This window comes from Nesoenas mayeri (assembly GCF_963082525.1).
Source record: "Nesoenas mayeri genome assembly, chromosome: 11".
Lineage (NCBI taxonomy): Eukaryota > Metazoa > Chordata > Aves > Columbiformes > Columbidae > Nesoenas > Nesoenas mayeri.
Window position 1 is genome coordinate 17431446 of NC_137563.1, and position 20106 is coordinate 17451551.

The window sequence follows — 20106 nt, forward strand, 5'->3', positions numbered from 1 at the left end:
TGTACTGAATGCTTTCGGTGTTCTGCAAAATATTCCTTTTTTTCTTTTTAATAGATAGAAATCTTAGTATAGAATACCAAATGCAGGCTTGAGACCAGATTTGAGAGAGGAAAAAAACATGCATTCCAGAAAAACAGCTGAACATAAGTGAGTAACTTTGTATTTTTATTTATCACCACGTTACTCAATACAACCTTGAAACCAAACGAGCTATTTTAAATACATGGAGCCTTTGCAACCCTTGCAGTGAGGGTAGCTGCACTAATGAAGTATACAAAGTGCATTCTTACAGCAGTTTCTGTCACCATATGCATTATACTGCTGTAGTTGCTAATTAATGAGGGAAAGGATGCAGCAAGCCCAAGGTTTTCATATTAAATGACACCACCCAATTAACAATATACTGTTTAACAGTAAAATTATAAAAAGAGAGCTCAGTGGCCTGCAAACTTGCAGGAAAAACTTGCACTTCAAATTATTTATTGAAAAAGAGATTCCAGCTCATTAGTCACCCGTAGCGTGTAATTGTTACAAAATCAATTGTAATTACATTGTTGTATTAATGGGCATTTTTAAACTGGTAAGGCTTTCAGGAACACAGATCCAAAACCACATCCTGAAGTGTTCAGTGTTGCTTTCTTCTAAATGAACAGCCTGTACAAAAAAAAACAACCCCATATAAGTATGAATAGTCCTTAAATTGTTAGACTCCCTTGGAAAACTGCCCACCCAACCTAAGTAGGAAAACTCATGCAATAAATTAGATTTCATGTATCACAAGAGGTGAAGACTTAGTCTGATTTTAAGCTGAATTATATGACAGCCATGTTTTTCTGGTTGAGTCAGTGCTAAGGTGTACAATTTATTTTCTTCCAGATGCCTTTTAAATTTTCAGTCTACTGTTCGTCCCTTAGTGAGACAAACCCCAAACTGAAACAGGTGCTAGGAGTGTTGTTACCTTTTCAACTGCTCAACAGCCTTACTCTGGCCTTGTATGAACTATGCCTGTGTAGTAGCACATGGTATAAGCACTACTATATGTAATTTACATATATATTTACCTTTTGTCCTGTAAACAAAATGTGAATTAAACCTGGATTTGATCTTAATTTTTTTTAAAATATTGAAGTGTTTTCAGTGTTTTTCATATACCCCAGACATGGGGTTGCAATTCAAGATAATGGTGCTATATCAATTATCTGTATATAACGATAAGTGTTTATTTTTTCCCTTATAATTTATACAAACACATTTTGGTTACATTACTTGAGCCAGGGAACTGCCTTACAGTACTACGGCTTCAAAACAACCAGGCAAGTCACCACTGATGAGCAGAATCGCCTGAGCCTGGCAAAAGTACCCTACTCCTTTAAGGGTGCTTTTTAAGGCTCTAACCTTAGCTCAGAATTAAACAGGCTTTTTATTACAGATAGGCTAAAGGAAATTACAAGTTAAAGCACCTGAAATCAACCATGTTTTATCATGATGCAGCTGCTTAGCTGCCTGGCATATCTGTATAGCCATTTAAAAACAACAAGCTGAAGAAAAATTTGCAGTTCAGGGCCCATTAACAATGTTTTTACCAACCAACTTTATGCAATTTGCAAAACAAGTGTTCCAATATCAGTTTTCAAAATCCAAGCTCAAATATTTGCAGGCTATAAATACATCAATGCATTTACATAAGTGGAATATTTAGGCTGCTAAGCATTGCCCCTTACCTTCTGTGAGCCTGGCTTTGCCCCCGGTCGGCTGACACAGGACAGTTGAGCATCCCACACACAGAACTACTGTCTGAGCGTGGCTGAAAACTGTGGTGATCTTGTAGCATCCTGGAAAACAGCATTATTAAGCTTTCCGTTGAGTATTTCTACCATGTCTTTTTTTATTGTATGTGTTACTGAATCAGATAACACTAAATACACTTGTCCAAAAACGTATCTACATTTCATTACGCAGCATACCAAGTAAAACAAAGCAAAACATTGTTATTGTAGTCTGAAGTACTTTTACTAACATGCATATGAAAGCACGTTAGTTAACTGAAACTGTTATGACTCCCCATATGAAAATCCACTCAGACTAATGGTGGACAAGCCCTGATTTTCCTGTCATATGTCTCCTGCCAAAAAAAAATCAAGGAGTTCTAGACTAGCCATCTGCACTGAATAGAAGAGCCCATCTAGCTAGAGAAATATTTAACTTGTAATAGTAGAACATTGCTGTTGGCAAAGCCTGGCAGCTGTGAGCGTAAACAGTGCTGTTCAAATCTGTGTTTGCTTTCTGTTTAATGATTGGTACATACAAGGCACGTGCTTGGTTGCATTCTGTAAAGCTGGCGTCATATTCAAAGGAGAAGACTTGCACAGATTAACTTCATTAATTCCAGATGCAAGAAGAGGCTTCCGCAACACTTTGCAGGGAAATAAGCCCAATCCATTTCCGTAACTTGGCAGCAACTTCCAACAACGCTGAACGATGCCTACAGCTGTCTGATATTTTCAGTGCCTCGTGCTTAGGACTGTATCATTGCTGAAGCTCTCCTCCTTTGCTCTGCATATCCCTCAAACTCAATAGCCAATTGATCCAACATTAATGAAGATAACCAGTGATCTAGGGGCCTATGCTGACATTAAATGTATCTTATTATATACCTGCATGTACATTGAAGTAAGTTTAAAAGAAAAAGTGGCTTTGCCTTCAACCATGTTTTTAAAAGTAACTAGACTTTACTTTCAAGCAGTTTTAATGAATTTACCTCACTTTCAGATGGAAAACAACGTCTCAGAGCTTCTTATAAATCTAAGCTACTAAGAAAGAATAAGATAGTAAGAAAATCTGAATACAGCAACAATTCCCTGCTTCTGGTCAGCATGATCACTACTGTAAGTAAGTCTATGGATTTTCTTGCTGCTCTAATCTTACACTGCAGTTGTTTCTAGGAGATAAGTTACCACACTTGAGAATCTCTGTGCCTCAATATGGATGTAGCTGTGCTGGTTAAAGAAGCTGTTTGCTAGTAGAACATACTCCTGTAACTGTGCCAGGAGGTCCCATGTTTTAGCTTACAAAGGATAAGTTGGTTATACAGCTGTTTCTGAGCCAAAGCAATGAAAATATGTGAAAAGCAGACACAGGCAACACCTTATAATATAACCCCTGTATATGTGAGTTAGATGTCAGCTTACTTCTTAATAGCAATGTACAAAAAAGGCAGTTGTAGATGTTTTACTTTCTGTGTGAAGTCCCAGTACAGCTGTGTATATCCTGTGAGAAGTTTTTCTGATTTGTCTTCCAGAATCAAGCCACTTACAATAGGAGGAAAAACAACGTTGTTTTCTATTTGAAACTTGTGCCAGGAATGCCTTATAGCATCCATTTCATCTCACTTCTTATACATGCAAATCTGGGGGGGTGTTTTTTTCCCCTACATGCCAGGATTTCATAAAGGAAAAAACAAAACAAGAAAAAAATCTCATGCAAACCTCCAGAAAATAAAATTAAAATATGATTGTTTAAATTAACTTTTGAAAAAAAGGTTTAAAACACTTTTATTGTTAAAAAAACCTCAAAGCAATATACAGATGTTCTCTACAGAACAGATAAACTACATTTAGCTTTAATTTTTTTTTTTTTTTAAAGACTGTTAATGAAGATAAACCACATACAAAATTAGTTTAACTCCTTCTGTAAGACATAAACATTTTAAATGTTTACCTGGACATTTTACATCCATAAAGTAGGAGTTTGGGCTCTGCACAAGGCGTTTCTTTTTGTGCTTTCTCCTCTCACTCTCCAAGGAGGGGTGCAGCAGGTCTTTAGCCAGCTGGGGAGGGCAAGAGGACAAAGCCCCGCACGTTAAACGGCGCTCGGGCTGCTCGGACAGACCCGCTGCCGCCGAGGCGCCCGCAGGGTGTTCCCGGGGAGCCGACCCCGCGCAGGGCCGGGCTGGCGGCACAGCCGGAGCCGCTCGGGGCTCGGCCGGCGCTGGCCGGAGCAGCGGTGAAAGCGGAGCGCCCGCAGCCGCTCCCCGCCCCGCCGGCAGCTCCCTCGACGGGCGCGTCCGCGCCGCTCCCCGCGCTGCGAAGGCCGCGGTAGCGGGGGGCTCCTGTCCCGAGGAGCCCCGAGGGCAGGTGTCAGCCGGGAGCGGCCCCCGGGGCCGGGCCCTCGGCCGGTGGCCCCGCGTCTGCCCCGCGGAGGGGCGCGGTGGGTGTACAACTCACAGGCATGTCCGCCGCTCCGGGAAGCCCCTTCCTCGCCCGCTCCCGGCGGCCGCGCAGCCCGGGCTGCTCTGGGCGGCCAGCTGTGCTGAGTCCCGGGGCGGAGCGCCGGGCGGGGCCACCGGGGCCACCGCCACCCCGGGGCCGGCGGCGCCGCCTTCTGCTGGGCCTCCAGCAGCCGCGCAGCAGTTCACCCCTGCGGGGACGTTGTTTGCCGGATTTGCGAAAGCGCCATCGTGCTGTTTCCCCGCACGTAACTTGTTTTGTTAACCTTTAATTGGCTGGGCAATTAGTGCAGAGGGAAAGTGCGCGCTCGGTTAAGTGCCCGTAGAGGGCTTCGGTGCGAGCTCAGGGTAACGCGGCTGCTGCTTTCGCACAGACGAGGCGTTCACAGAAAGAACAGAGAGAGACTTCACAGCATCCTTTCCGGTGCTTATGGTAGAGCGGCACCACGGTGCTCCCTCTCACTGGCACCCAAAAGCTGGTTAAGCAGAGTCTTAGTATTATTGCAGTATTATTTAGTATTTTCAAAAAATCGGCGTATTTTTCCCTCTGACATATTAATACATGACACAGTATTTTCAAGTCATAAATGGAATCTAGAAGTCCCATCTACTTTTATAGTAGATGCTGACTAAATCATCACTCGTATGTCATTTAGTACTATATGACAGATTGCATGAAGTTGTATCTATGTGCATATTCTTTTGCAGTTTCCCACCCTACTCAGAAAAATGCGGAAGCACTTGTAACTTATCATTTATGTGTTTAAATCAATTTAGAGAACCTATGAGAAATAAAATATTGCAGATAGTTGGAATGCAAAAATATTTTTCATTACTTATTTTTAGTAAGACGTTGAGTGTTGTGTTTGTTTGCTTGTGGTTTTTGTTTGTTTTCCATGAGTAAATTAAAATAATCACAAATATAATATGGAAAGTCTCGGATTCAATTTAATCAAGTCCATAACACTTGAAACTGTAATTCACTAGTAGTCCAGTAAGTGGCACAAATAGACCTTACAAAAACTGCTTAGTATGAAAAGTCTTCCAAAAACGTACAACTGGCAGCGTGTTGAGCCACATCCTTTTTGAAGAGAGAACTGATGCATTTAGCAAAAATTATTTTAGAAGTTGCCCATGAGCAGAAGTGAAGATGCAAGTTTTACAGAGTCGTATGTTTCTGACAACAATGTTCTCAAAGCTGAGATGGCCTCTCCAGTGCCGACACTGTACTCAACTTTCAAAGTACTTTATTCTCACTCCGACACGCTACATTTCTCTGCAAGAATAGACCCATGTGTTGTGCTCCAAGCCATTACATTAGTTATCCTCTTCTTGCCATCACAACCATTGTCTTTTAACACTGTTATGGTGTGTTAGCATTTTTTCCTTATGTGCTGGAGTGGCGATGACACACAGACAGGGGTATTTTGGAAGGATTTTTTGTTATATCATGGGGAATTTGATATGGAAGGCTCTGACTCATACTTTCCTCTGCACGCTGTCCTGCGGAGCTGGGAACGTAAGCCAGTTACCAGCGCAGTCAGCTCTTGAGTCTTCGCTGTTCGTACTGCCTTTCAGTCTTTTTCAAATGAATGTTATTTCTCTGCAAGCAGAAGGGAAAGGGAGGAATCTATTCAGTCTGTTGATTCAGAATCTGAAGAAGAGTCATGTTTTTATTTGTTTAAGAAAATATCTTCACAATATATAATGCACCACCAACAAAACCCCAGAACTTCTAAAGTACCATTCTCCATCACCTCTTCCTCCTGGCTTTCCCTTCTTAAATATCTTTCCTGCAAGGACACTCTGGTGCTTGAGGAAGACTTCAGAGTTACCGTTTACAGCAAAAATTGGTTTTTGTGGAAAGAGAAGCACACAGGATGATCCGAAAACAGGATGTGTTTTGGACACATCCCTCTATTTGGTTCTCTTTTGGTTTTACTTGGAGATTCATTTCCTTTTCGTAACTGCTTGTAGTTCAGTGACCTGCTGAATGAGTCAATTCTAATGCGTTATCTTCAGTCTTGTGATGGAAGCTTTTTTTGAAGTATACTCTTTAGAAAACAAGCACCGTGCTGTGAGTTGAGGAGAGAAATACAGTGTGCACTCTGTGGCGTGCCTGACACAGACAGCGATAGATTCAGCTCTCAGAATGACTTCCCCTTTCCGCCCTTCTCCCAGCAAAGACTTTGATCTCATTTTAGAGAAAAGAACAAGAAACATTTTCTGTCCACCAGAATGACAACAGAAAATTTCCAAAAGCTGATCTGGAGATGTTTAAAAACAACATAGTGAGAGTTGGGTTTTTTCTCTGCATTGTGGCTGGCAGTCCCTTGTTGAAAAGCTGGGTCCATGTCTCTGAGGACACGCACTCTGGAGGTCCCCTGCAGGGCTGGGACAGCCAGCAAGCCCTCCCTGCACACGCTGACACCCACTGCTACTCCGTTCTGCTCCGTTTGTGGCCATTCTGCAGCTGAGGTTTTGCACATCCTGCAGATTTGCTGACAGATGTTGCGAGAATATAGAGGATTTTGGGGAGTTTACTACAAAACCTCATTTAACCTCATGTGGTTGCTGAGGAAGAGAGTATTGACTGATTTTTAACAAACAGATTTACCCTCTTAATGCTTGTAGTGGTTTGTCTAGAATACTAAAACGTGGCTAGGTGTCCCCGTAGTGCTATTGTTAAGGCCGTTTAGATTTTCATACACTAACCAGCTCTAAGGTGCATGCAGAATACATAGGTTCACTTCAAATGGTATATTTGATCTGTAAAGACCCTGCCCATGGTTTTGCCTGTACTGCAGAATTAAGTATTATAATAGTAATTGATTATAAATTAATAGTCTAAACCACGGCATGTAGTCATGTGCTTTAAATATGCATATGCCGAGAGAGTTTAGATTAGCACTGGAACTTGAACCTTGAAGAAGGTCCAGTTTTAGCACTACACTACCTTAATAGCAAACCTTGAAACTGATGGAACTTACAGATGACAGTCTTACAGGGCTTTTCCTTTCTGGAACTGAACTGTGCATACTTTATTTTCCCAATAATGACTTGATTTAAGCTCTTCTATGTGAAGTTCTGCAGCATATACATGTGGAAAATTCATACATTTAGGTCACTTGAGTAAAGGAGAACACTGTTCTTTGTAAAGACCACAAAAGTTAAACCGACATACCAAATGCAGTTAAGACAGAGTGTAGAATGGGCATAGAAGCACTGACCTGCAGTGAAAGACATATTTACTGGAACTGGAGAATCAGGACATTTTTTTAAAGGAGTGTCACATGATGGGGATCAAACAGTAATAAATGGCAGAAGCACCTGCCAAAACCAGAGTTGTTACAGATATACATCAAAAATATTATCCTATTAGGCAGCAGAGTCCAGAAGTTAGGGAGCAAAGCTCATGTTAATGATTTGCAGTCAGGTGGCATTCAGGGCAAGACTGTCTCGTAAGATTATCTTCTGTAGGACTTGGACCTGTGGATTCCAGTTAGTGCCAAATTAACAGGACCTTGGTTCTACCAACGTGTTTTAAACTCTGTTGTTTTTATTTAACCTTGTACTTAAACAATTGTGATGTAGGATTTCCTATAATTTCGTAGGCATTGAACAGAAGAGCTTGGTTAAAGACAGATTTTCACACCGTTCTCTTTTTATGTAACCGGTCTCGCCTTTGAACTGAGAGGGAAGAAGGATTTTTGGAAGCTAGAAGTAATGACATCTACCAGTTGATAAAGTAAAAACAAGAGTGGGAATGAAGTAGCAATGTAATCTGTTTTTTTTTCTTTAAAATGTAGGTGTTGGTAAACTACTCACAAGTGTTCTCCGAGTTTTTTAACGTGTATGTAAAGACTGTTGGATTTTTTGCACATGAATAGAGTGAGTAGTTGCATTTCACTATTCATGTTAGTGCATTTGTTAAAGCGAGTGCTTTAACAGATGCACTTCACACACATCTCAGCGACTAATGGCATTCTGCTGGGCCTTGGTTGGGACTCCACATCTATTTATTGGGTGAGCCTCAGCTGTGGTATTCACGCAAAACTTTTAGGGCAGTCATTTAGGATTGTACAGGGAATTACAATTCTGCTTTATTGAAACGTACAAATCAGCATCACACTGTTACAGTGCTGTCCGCTTTTGTGTAGTGACAGTGTTCCGTGTTCCCCTCAGTGCTGCTCCCACGTCAGAAAAAAATGGAATGTTTAATTGTAGTTGATCTATTTGACTCTAATGCAATAACACAATTTTCATGGAACAGGTATCATGGCAGCTTGGTTACCAAGCCTTAAAAGCTTTGTAGTACTCCTCAAAGTTTTACTAACATATTTCAGGGTTGTACAATTGGGTGATTACAGTTTTTCCATATTCTGGAGAATAAAAAAAATTAACTCTTAATTTTTATGTCTTGTTTTTAAAGTTCATGGTTAAGTAAACATCTGTCCCTTGAATCTGGCAAACTGGCACTTTTCCAAATCAGAATAGAACACAATATTGCAAAGCACCAGTGTAATTAAAGAGGGAAGTAATTTGCATTATTTTTCTATAAAACTACTCTTGAGTAACAGATGGCGATCGCAAACATATTGCTCCAGAGACATATGGAAGCCTATTTGTTCCATAAAACTCAAGAGTGAATATTAACCCCAAAATTACTCCCGTCAATGCTGAAATGCGATTGTGTAGTAATCTTCAGTGTGGCCATAATTGCAGTACATAGCAACTCAAGTCTCTGAAAATACAGATAACGGGGGAATGTTTCAGAGATTAGTTTTTCATTTGCAGTTTCCTATAAGCTGATTATTCACGCTAGACTGAAATAATTAACCAATTTGGTTTGACTGCTTCAGTGCTAGGTTGCCATTATCATTTATAAAATTAAATCTTGTAATAAGTATTGTAACAAGCCATCTTAACATCTAAAGAGCCCGACTGCTGAACTAGGCAGAACTCTCCAAGTGTGTAAAAAAATAAATGGACCAGCAATTCCCCCCATCCTTGTTTTGCTGCCTTGATTCTGCTCTATCAGATGATATCCTGCTCTCCCAGAAGTCTCCATCAAACAAAGAAATTTTTACATTAATCACAACACAGCATCCATGATATAAAATCAGATTTTGATACAATTAACTGGCAGTAGATTAGCGTTCATGACAAGTTCTGACTGAACTCACCCTGTACAGAGGTGTACATCAGGTGTGTCATTGGATTTTTGGTGGTTTGTTATCATAAACGTGTATTGGCCAGGTACACCACCAAACTGAGACCCTTAGCAGGAAGATTTGGAATAATTAATAACTTGGAGCAGAATAGCTTTTGCTTTTTAAAGGTTTTTAATAGGTGAAGGTGTTTGTTTGGAGTGAATCACACAGTATCACAGTATGTTTGGGATTGGAATGGACCTCAAAAGCTCATCCAGTCCAATCCCCCTGCTGGAGCAGGAACACCCAGATGAGGTTACACAGGAAGGTGTCCAGGCGGGTTTGAATGTCTCCAGCGAAGGAGACTCCACAACCCCCCTGGGCAGCCTGTTCCAGTGTCTGTCACCCTCACTGAGAAGAAGTTTCTTCTCAAATTTAAGTGGAACCTCTTGTGTTCCAGCTTGATCCCATTACCCCTTGTCCTATCATTGTTTGCCACTGAGAAGAGCCTGGCTTCATCCTCCTGACACTCACCCTTTATATCTCTGTAAACATTAATGAGGTCACCCCTCAGTCTCCTCTTCTCCAAGCTAAAGAGCCCCAGCTCCCTCAGCCTTTCCTCATAAGGGAGATGCTCCACTCCCTTCAGCATCTTTGTTGCCCTGCACTGGACTCTCTCCAGCAGTTCCCTGTGCTTCTGGAACTGGACACAATATTCCCGATGTGGTCTCACCAGGGCAGAGTAGAGGGGAAGGAGAACCTCTCTCTACCTACTAACCACCCCCCTTCTAATACACCCCAGGTACCATTGGCCTTCCTGGCTACAAGGGCCCAGTGCTGGCTCATGGGCATCCTGCTGTCCACCAGGACCTCCAGGTCCCTTTCCCCTACACCGCTCTCTAATATGTAATTTGCCAACCTATACTGGAACCTGGGGTTGTTCCTGCCCAGATGCAGGACTCTACACTTTCCCTTGTTAAATTTCACAAGCCAGGCATTGTAATAGTTTAGCCCTATTTCACCCCATCAAATTGTAGGTTAACGTCATGGAGTGATTTTTGTGTGTGCTTGGAATATGGTGGCTAACCATGGATGACAGAGCTTTAATATTCCCAACTAATTTTGTTTGACTCCATATAGAACTCACCATATTTATCGGTCAAGTTAGCACCAGGAAAAAAAGTTAGAAAGGCCCTTTTACAGTTGTAGGCTGGGCTGTAGCTACCAGCTCTGGCTGCAGATGGAGACCCTGACAAGCAGGTATCTCCACGAAGGCAGCTGGCAGCTCAGCCCTTGCAGGACGGCAATCCCTTAATGAACGATTTGGGGAAAACGGCTCTTTTTCCTTTGTTTTCCTAAGAGGGGAGAACTGGTGTAGTGATTTATAGTGTTGGAGATTTCTGTTTATATCTTGTCCAAAGGCTACAGTTTTTAAATCAAATGAAAGCAATAGCTCTTTGCTGTCACTGTGTTTCAGTAATGCTATTTATTTTTATAGTGTCTTGTGACATCCTGTGGGGATCACAGCACAGTGAATACATAACGAGGCAGCCTCACGCCAAGCGATAATTATCAGTGGAAAAAGATGGGGAAAAGTGTTTATTGAAGTGCTCCCGAATAGCCACATGTTGCTGCAGAATACCCAGAATACCCAGAATACCCACGGGCTTAGTGCTACTTGGGACTGCATGAGAACTGTTTCTGTTGTGCCAACAAGTTTCTTCCTTACTTGGCGCTACCAAAGCAACACGTAAACATTTGAGGCCACACGGGCACTCGCGTTTCACCTGTGCTTGCTAGCGATGTGCACTTTTAGGGCATTATTTGTGTCACTTGAGCAGATAGATAGGTGACTCTGTTTACAAATGTAGCTAGTTTCCGTGCAGAGTCAGCCCAGCCCCTTGTAGAACGAGGCCATCTGATTGCTCGGTGACTGCCGTCCTGCAAGTGGGATTAAACCCAGGGCGTGTGTGTTTCTATGCAGAAAACTCGTGTGTCCGCTGCGAGTGGAGCACCGGGAGCGTGAGGCCCCACACGGGACGGGCGGGGCCGTGCCCTGGTGTCGCTGTCGGCCGGGGCAGGGGCGGAACCGCCGCGGCCTACAGCTCCCGTCGGGCCCGGCCGCTTCCGGCGCGCCGTGACGCGGCGGAGCCGCCTCGGGGAGCAGGCGCCGGGCGGTGCTGCGCTGCGCTGCGCTGCGCTCCGAGCCGCGCTCGCCCCCTCCTGCTGCGGCGGCGAGCCCGAGGCCGAGGGAAGATGGCGAAGACGTACGACTATCTGTTCAAGCTGCTGCTGATCGGGGACTCGGGCGTGGGCAAGACCTGCCTGCTCTTCCGCTTCAGCGAGGACGCCTTCAACACCACCTTCATCTCCACCATCGGTGAGGGGCCGCGCGTTCCCCGCAGCGAGCGGGCTGCTGGCCGGGGCGCTCCCGCCGGGAGAGGAGCTGCGGGCCGGGCGGGAGGGCCGGGGGGCGCCGCCCGTCTCGCCGCCCGGGGCCGGGGCCGCGCTGGGCGGCCTGTGCGTGGAGCAGGAGCCCCGCGGCCGTCGGGGCCCCGGGCGGGGGAAGCGCGGCCGCCGTGCCCCGGTTCGGCGGGGGGCGGGGGAGCAGCCCCCGCGCTCGGAGCGCCGCTCCCGCCGTCCCCGCGGGGGCCCGGTGCGGGCAGGCCGCGCGGGGAGGGCTTGTCCCGGTGCCGGAGGGCGGCGCGGCGGGACCCGCCGGATGCGGGTCGGTCCTGCGGCCCCGGCGGCAGCAACAGTTGGCGCGGCCTCGGCCGCCCAGCCCCGGGGCCGCTCCCGTTGTTGCCGCTGCTGGCGGAGCCGGTGTCTCCGGGGACCGTGCGATGGATGGCGTGTGCGGGGCTGCCCCGGGACCGAGCCCTGCGCGAAATCCCGGCTATTGCACCGGCCGCGTTAGGGAATGATCCGTCCGTTTTTCTCGCGCTTTCGCTACCGGTCTTTTCACGTTGGGATGTGAGATGTTCGCTTTCAGAAAGCAGAAGCGGGCCTGGGCTGCTTCAGCTGAGTGCGGCTCCCGCTGAGCTGGCAGTGACAGAACCGCTCCGGACAGGGTTTCGTGGGTTTCTGGTACGTGCACGTGTGTGTTCACATACGTGTAGCTACATTTTGGAGATCCGGAGCGGTTCTGCTCAAGCCCCTTAGTCGACTAGAGCTAAAAGCTCCTTAGTGATGGGAGGGGAACCTCCTTGGCCAAAGCTGAGTTCAGTTATAAATGTGCTGGTGAAAAGGGGTTTCTGAAGCTCAACTGGCTTCTTTTGGTGATAATGATACTGAAACCGACCACGATGCCTTATATTTCTGCAAGATTTGTCAGTCTTAAAATACTTCTTGCTCAACTAAACATAAGCACGATTTCCAGGTTGTTCACTGAGATATTGCTGAATTGAAATCTCAGCCTGACAAGACTTGAGATTTATGGTTAGCTGCTTGTCGTTGTGGTCACTTCTAAAATAAAATGAAGGACACTTGGGATGAAGGGATAAACTGCACTGGAGGCTGCAAGTATTTAGGATGACAAAACTAATGCTTTGAAGAGTAACACTAAGAGGATGAGTAGCCTCTTCATCGGAAATTGATTTAAAGATGATTTAGAATAATGAGTTGGGTTTTTTTTATGTTACCCAAATGCCATAACCTCTTCAGACATTTTATTGTGCTGAACTTGATACACAGGGGAAAACAAACAAAAAACCAAAACAAAGCAAACAAAAAAACCTAAACAAAATAAAACCAAGCAACAGCAACAACAATTTTTTCTTTGGGAGGATGTGGTTGACTAGAAGAGGTATGGCTGCATTTCTAGCGCTTTGAGAACAGATTTTCTGCATTTCAATAAAGAAGTTCTGAGGAATTAAAATGGCACATTCCTTTTCTTTCTGCAGCCGCTTTCAAAATGCTGTAATGGTAACACCAGCTAATCAAGACCTGAGTAGCATTTTACCTAAAAAGGTATTTTGCTCCATCTGCGGTAGAATAAAAAGCTTAATAAATATTAATAAGTGCTCCATAGTTAAAAAAAATGCCTACATTGGGACTATACTAAATATAAATTACCTTTTTATACTTATAAAGAGATAGCTAACATAAACCGGTGCATATATCTTCCAGCCATGTTCTTTGTTTCCTGAACTGCTTAGCCCCTTGATACTTCTTTTTCACACAGATTCACTTTGAAGTCTTGAGAATTGTGAATATGATGCTGGTTTTTCTTACCTTATTCAGTAAATAAGTGATTTGCTCTTATTTCCTTCCTTTATGTTTGGTTTCACAAGGGCTGTCTTATCACCACTATTCTACTTGAAGAAAGTTACTAGTAATTGAGGCATACTTCTGGCTCCGTAGGTAGTATTTGTGATTTCACAGTTATGTTTTCCTCCTTATGATTTGTTTCTCCCAGTCCCTTTTATTTTTTACCAAAGGACCTACAAAGAGGAAAGTCAACAATGTAGGAAATAGTGAAGCTGCTCATGAAGTCCTTGTGTAGGCTTAAATAACAATACTTGTTATTTTCAGTCTTCGTCACATATTGCTTGTATTACTTTTGGGTTAATCACGTAGATCTAATCTGTTCTTGAGGACGCACCCGCGCACACTCTGTGAGCATATGCTGGCTGCTCAGTGCTGGTGGGTTTTACAGTCACAGCTCGTACCTCTGAGGAGCTCAGGGGCATTCACTCCGCTTTTAACAACTCTGCCTTTTCTCGCTGGCCCATAGAGCGCAGCCAGCCCTGGTGTGGCGATGGCACAGGGCTGCAAAGCTTGTCCCCAATGGGCCCGCCTGCCGGGTTTAGTTTTAAGGTCTCCAGATTAGCGTTCCTAATTGAGTACAGCGAGTCTTCCCGAAGGGTTAGCTGCCAGGCTGCTTTGTTTACGTGTTCTCCAAAAAGTGTGTTCTGCAATATGGTGGTACTTACTGTTACCGTGTCTGTTCAGCTCACAGTGACTGCAATTAGCACGCATGATGTGATGAGCCGGCAGTGGTGCCCTCTGGTCTGTCTCCCAGCAGGATCAGAGTTGGTTTCACTGTAGCAGTCCATGAAGGCATGTGCTTGAGATGTGTTGATGTTAAATTTTACTGTTTACTCTTATGTATGTAAATGCTATGTGTGAGTGAGGTGAGTCGGAGTTTTTTCTGAACTACATGGGGTTAAACTCGTTTCAACTTTTTTTCTTAGATTCTACATCCAGAAATTAAAGCAGACTTTGTTGCCGTGACAAAAGGCACCCCGTATCATGTCTGCACACCAAATGTCTTTCTTATAATTTCCCACCTCTGTTGTTGTTTATTAGTTTAACCAGGGCAAACCACATCACTTTGGTTAGCAGAGCAATGGAAACACTTTCCAGAAGGGGAAAAAGAAAGTAGGAGGGGGATATGGAAATACTGCTTTGTTATAGAATATTTTTACTTAGCCTTGATGGTTGTATTACAGGAGTGAGTCAGTAATGACTTGCGGTTACTTTGTCATCTTGCATGGTATGCGTGTGTCACACTTTGCAGATTCCCTGCTCTGCCGCTGTCAGGCAAAACTGGGAGTTTGCAAACGGTCTCTTGACTTTTCAAGACTTTGGCGGTGCTGTAAGGGTGGCTGTACTGATTCAGACAGTAGAGTCTTCCAGCCCTGTGTCCTGTGGCCAACAGCTGCTTGAGAAGCAGGATAAACGTGAAGTGCACGTGTATTTATAATCTTATCAGACTTTAAAAAATTCTTTTTGGGCAAATCTTGGCTCAGGAATCTTTTTGTCTTTATCTTGACTACTTGGCATAACTAAAACCTTCAGCAAACTTTGCTACCTGTTATGAGCAGTAAACCAGCAACCTTTCTCTGGTGATCCTTTTGGGTATTACAAGTGATGTGTTTCCAAACAGCAGCTTCAGGCAAGGCAGGTCCTTGGCCATCAGCAGCTTTACATTTTTTATGTAGGGCTCCATAGCTCTGTTTGGAAAATATCTAAAAGGGCTGACAAGTCATGATAGTTCTGTGGTCCCTAGTGAGGATCAGCTTTTCACTGGTAATGCGGGATAAAACTTTTACAACGGGAATGTGTTGTGTAAGGTTATGTTGCTTGGTTTGCTTCCTGAGTGGAAACTTCTGCTTCTGCACCGTTCTACATGGAAAGTGAAATGCAGTTGAGTCAGCTTATTTTCACATTTCAACAGCTTCTAAAGCAAAACTTATCTTGGAGTATCTCGCATGCATTTTGTTGGTAGTTTCAGTGAGGTGCACGAGAATAAGCAGCATTAATTTAGTAGACTAAGTATCTTAACTTGCTGTTCAAGTGGTGCTGTCTGGTAAAACTGGATTTGGTTTATCATTCCAAATAATAAGGTTTATTCTTTGCATTCCTTTCAAGTTTTTGTTTAAACTGGTCTCTATGAGAGTAAATCACATCTTTTGGCTGATAGCGTTTCTGACTTAGTACAAAGGCTTGCTGACGCTGAAACAAAATTTGTCATATTTATTTTTTTTAATCCAAGATGATATCAGCATTTGGCAGGAAGTTGCCCACGCGAGATAGTACTGGCTCTGAGAGTTGAAACAATTTGTTGATTTTACAGAAGTAACTTTTCCTTAGCCTACAGCTTGCAAAATAGGACACTGCTCTGGCAATCAAACACATGTATGCTGACCTTTGAACACTTGGATGAAAGTCCTTTGACAAGCAAAATTACCAACTTCCCTTTTGCAGTGAAATTTCCACATCTGTAATGTGTGATGGAAATTGTTGTAGTGCACTCAAGTCAAATTATGCCCCACTGAATATTTCTTCTCTTCTTCGCCATGGCTGCTTGTCTGGCAGACAAAAGATGGGTTGTTGTTTTGTTGGGTTTTTTTCAACCTCCCATTAAGCTTCCCTATTCACTATGTTCATTCAATCAGTTTCTCTTGGGCTTCTCCAGATGGTAGGAGCTGTAGAAGAAAGCAAACATCAGTGATACATGAGCGAAGTGGGGGAAGAGGGAGGAAGGAGTTGTCAGTAGTACTTTATCGTCATTATAATGAACAAATTGCAAGAGAGACTTTGAAGTGACTGAGACTAGTTTGCCTCAGGTGGCGCCGTTACTCACATCTACAGAATGGAAGTGCGTGTGCAAGGCTTGTAGGATGTGGGACTTGGGTGTCTCAGTGTGAGAAGGTCAAGGGTTTGCATGGCAGTGGGGCAGTACTGTGGAGGTAAATGTGGAACTGGAAGAATGATTTGGTTTTCAAGGTATGCGATGGGTGGTCAGCAAGATATTACTCTGATGTTGATCAGAAGGCGTCATAGTTGGAGACATCACAGGTTGAAAGCATTAAAGTTTGTGTCTCGAGTGACCTTAAATTTGATACTAACACCCAGCAGGTAACAAAAGACACCTTAGACTTTGATTTTTGTCTGCTGACGAGGTTGTGTTACTCTATTGTATTCTGCAACAGGCCAATAGGCAAGTGAAATTGTTTGGCTTCTATTAAAAATGCTGTTGCAGCGTTCTCGCTGCATGTTAATCTGAAGCAGCGTGACAGATGTCCAACTGCTCTGTGCCTGCTCCTAACTGGCAGATGGAGCTCTGTCTTGGTTATAAGTTACCTGGTTATTTGAGTGACAGGAGGGCGGCTTAGAGCTGCTTTTCTGGCTTGGTTTGAATGCAAAGTTAAGAACACAGACTAACATTGAATGTAGGAACAAATGTATTGATTAATTGATTGCAGGCTTTGAGAGAGGTATTGAAGACATACAGCTTTTGTTTGTGACATATTTATTTATTGTCTTGGAAGGATTTCCTAGTCCTTCTGTGACAAGGCATCCTTTTATTAGAAACAGATCTGGAACTGGCTTCAGAATTGAACTGAAATTCATAAGAGGTGATGAAGAATGCATGGAGTATTTACAGTGATGCTTTCTTTCATGTTTTGTGATATACATTGTTTGTTTGTAATTCAAAGGATATTATATAGCTTTTTGTCTTTAGTCAGGTGTTACGATAAGCTATAGTGTCCAGTCCATAAAGCTGACTGTAGATGTATAAAATAGATCTGATCCTTTTCTCATGCAGATGAACTATGAATAACAGTAAATTCAGCAGAGTTGTACTTTGTAAGAATGTTGTACAAGTGGAGTTGGTCTGGAAGTCTTTAGCTGCAACTCAGAACTGAAGTTGGCAGCTTCCTGTTCCTACAGGGCTTGCACTGGGATGTAGTTTGGCACCTCTCAAAAGATTTTTGACCATTAATTGCATGTAAGTTTCATGTTGTGGTGTATAGTAAGCTCTCCTCTTACGTGTAAGCTATGAGGCTTTTAGATTGTATGTAGTTTCAAAGACAACTAAAGTACTGCATGTTTCAGAAGACTTTTCTTCTGCTAAGGAGAACAAACAGTTGACCCAGTTTAAGATGATCTGTATTAGTTTTGCTGCTGCTGTACAAACTCTACTGGTTTGGGCACCAGAGGAAGAAAAGCTGATGGTGAATGTCAGTGTCATTCTCTTATATGTATTCCAGTGTCTGAGAGCAGACTGGTCACTAATAGGAGTGTGACATCGAATCTGGAACTTGGGAAGAACAGGCTGAATTTAAGAAATTGTGCAGAGCTAAACTGGCTGTGATCCAGGGAACACATACCCTGCTCCACCGCACCCCAGCCCCTCCCAGCAAAACCCTCCTTTCTGTCATCTGCCTGAGAGAGAGAGAGCTTTGCTTTACTGAAACAGAATGTCTGTGTGGTGTGACTTCTGCTGGGATTGAAGATGAAGGTATCTGTGTCAGCCCAGGCATGGGAGGAAGGAGGAGGATAGAGTAAGTCAGAGTAGCTCCTGGACGGGAGAACTTCTCTGGCTGAGCAGGAGCGACTAAGAGGAGCATTGAGAATGTGCTGTGCAGGAAAAGGTAACAATGGTGTTCCCAGAGCCTGTTGGGAGTGCCATCTTTAAATAACTTCAGTGACTTCAAACCTTCTGCTTTGACTGTTGGTCTGATTTTGCTGCCGCACCAAGAACTTTACATGCTTGCTTCTGAAACATGACCATATTTCAGACTGTAACTGAAATTCATAGATTAGATGATTTATCTTACTAAAGGTAGTTCTTACTGGATGAGACATTTTGGTCTTCATAGATAACCAGAACCCTTTTGGCCAGAGCATCGGTTACAAAGCTAAGAACCGTCTTACTGCCATTGTTGACGTGTGGGGGTTTTTTGGTATTTTTCTCTCTGTTTATGTTGCTGCTAATACTCATGTTCTGTGTACTTTCCCTTCCAGTTTTAGCTGGTCTGTGCCCTCTGAAGTCTCATGTTTTAATGAGTGGGGTGTTCCTGCGTTCCTATAAAAGCTTCAAAAATTTCACCACTGCTCATCTTTTAAAATTGCATTTATCTTTACAGTGGTCGTGGTTTATTTATACCTGCTCTAACATTAACCAATTCAACATTTTATTTTTCCTCTCCCTCTAACCTTACCTTGTTATCCCCGAGTCTCTCACGGAGATGCTTGGCCATGCAAGTTGTTGGGCCGTCACGATTTTTAACTGTATGCACTGACTGTTCCCATCAGGTCTCCTGTGCCCGTCTTGTATCTGCAGCCAACCGGAAATGTGTGCCGTGCCTATTGTAGGTGCCCTCAGAACAGAGGATGCCAAGATCACTGGTTGTACTGTGCAGGGGTTTTTTATCTCCAAGTGTGTGCGCTTGCTTTCCATGTAGCAGCTCTTCTGTTTTAAACAGACAGTGATATGGCCCCCAAAAGTCTTTATTTCTTTACTCAGTACAAATATCCAGATCAAGTGGGAGCCCTAGAGCTTTAAAAAGCTTTTCTAAAAAGAAGAGGCATCTCCACTTCTCGCTCGACAGTCATATAGGTTCATCTGGATCAAAAATTATTGAGCAAAATGAAACTTAACCTTTTTGGCCTTTTCTCATCATTGCAACTGAAGTGTAGTATATGAATAGTGAACAATGAACTTTAAGTCTTGGTGGCAAGTGTTGTATCTGTTACATAGAATTTTTTTAATAAGGAGTTTGTTTGACCTACTTGTGGGCCACCTTTTGGTCTGTAGTGACTGGTTGGTGAAACAGAGCATGTGTTCAGCTACTGAGAGAGGAGAGAGAGCTGTGACTGTGTGTGCCTGTTCTCTGGGTTACGCCATCAGTTGTCATTAGAGATGATGGTAAACTGAATTATGCAACTCGCACGGAAAACAAACATGAAAAACATGTAAACTAACCAGATCAAAAGAGGAAAGGATTTGGTCGTGACTCTTCAGTGGTGGCACCTCCCCTAGTTCCAACTAACTGTGAAACTGTAGCTTCAACTCAAGCCTGTTGGCTGATTTTAACATTTGCTGCTCTCCAGTTGCACCCTGGCTTTAGAGGAATATGTTCTCAAGTTAGTGCATTCCTCCTAGAGACAGTCAGTCTATAAATAATCCTTAAAATAAACAAACTTTGCTGTCTGTATCAGCAGTGCAATTTTAATCTATTTCAAAATTATTTTAGATGAAACCGAGTTACCACCAAGTGTAGCTTGTTCTACATTCAAAATAGAATGAGAGGTAGACATAGGTGAATTTCTGTGCACTTCTACAGAGCTGTAGTACCTGTGTTGTAAACTCTCAAAGATGTTCTGCACATACCCAGCCCTTTTAAAGCTGGGCTGTTGTGACAGTTGGTAATTTTAGTCATGTCAAGCAGTAATAAGTTTCTACTATTGTGTTGTTTCATAGCCTCTAAATTT

General features: G+C 43.4%; 2 protein-coding genes across 5 annotated transcripts in view; one reads left to right on the forward strand and one right to left on the reverse strand.

Moving 5' to 3' along the window:
- Positions 1-100: 100 nt before the first annotated feature.
- RPS27L (ribosomal protein S27 like) lies at positions 101-4372 on the reverse strand. The gene is made up of 4 exons (XM_080350983.1): positions 4224-4372; positions 3718-3826; positions 1722-1832; positions 101-654 (listed from the first exon to the last, which is right to left on the reverse strand). Exons 1-4 carry the CDS (start codon positions 4227-4229, stop codon positions 626-628), a joined length of 255 nt encoding a protein of 84 aa, XP_080207109.1. The 5' UTR covers positions 4230-4372; the 3' UTR covers positions 101-625.
- A 7118-nt stretch (positions 4373-11490) lies between these two features.
- RAB8B (RAB8B, member RAS oncogene family) overlaps positions 11491-20106 on the forward strand; it is a 28830-nt gene continuing 20214 nt past the window's right edge. For 3 of the 4 annotated variants that reach the window (XM_080350947.1, XM_080350948.1, XM_080350946.1), the window contains exon 1: positions 11505-11758. In XM_080350947.1, coding sequence (XP_080207073.1) covers positions 11635-11758 — 124 coding nt within the window. In that variant the 5' untranslated portion in view covers positions 11505-11634. Of the gene's footprint in view, positions 11759-20106 lie in introns of all 4 variants that reach the window. The other variant, XM_080350949.1, reaches the window with a different exon arrangement.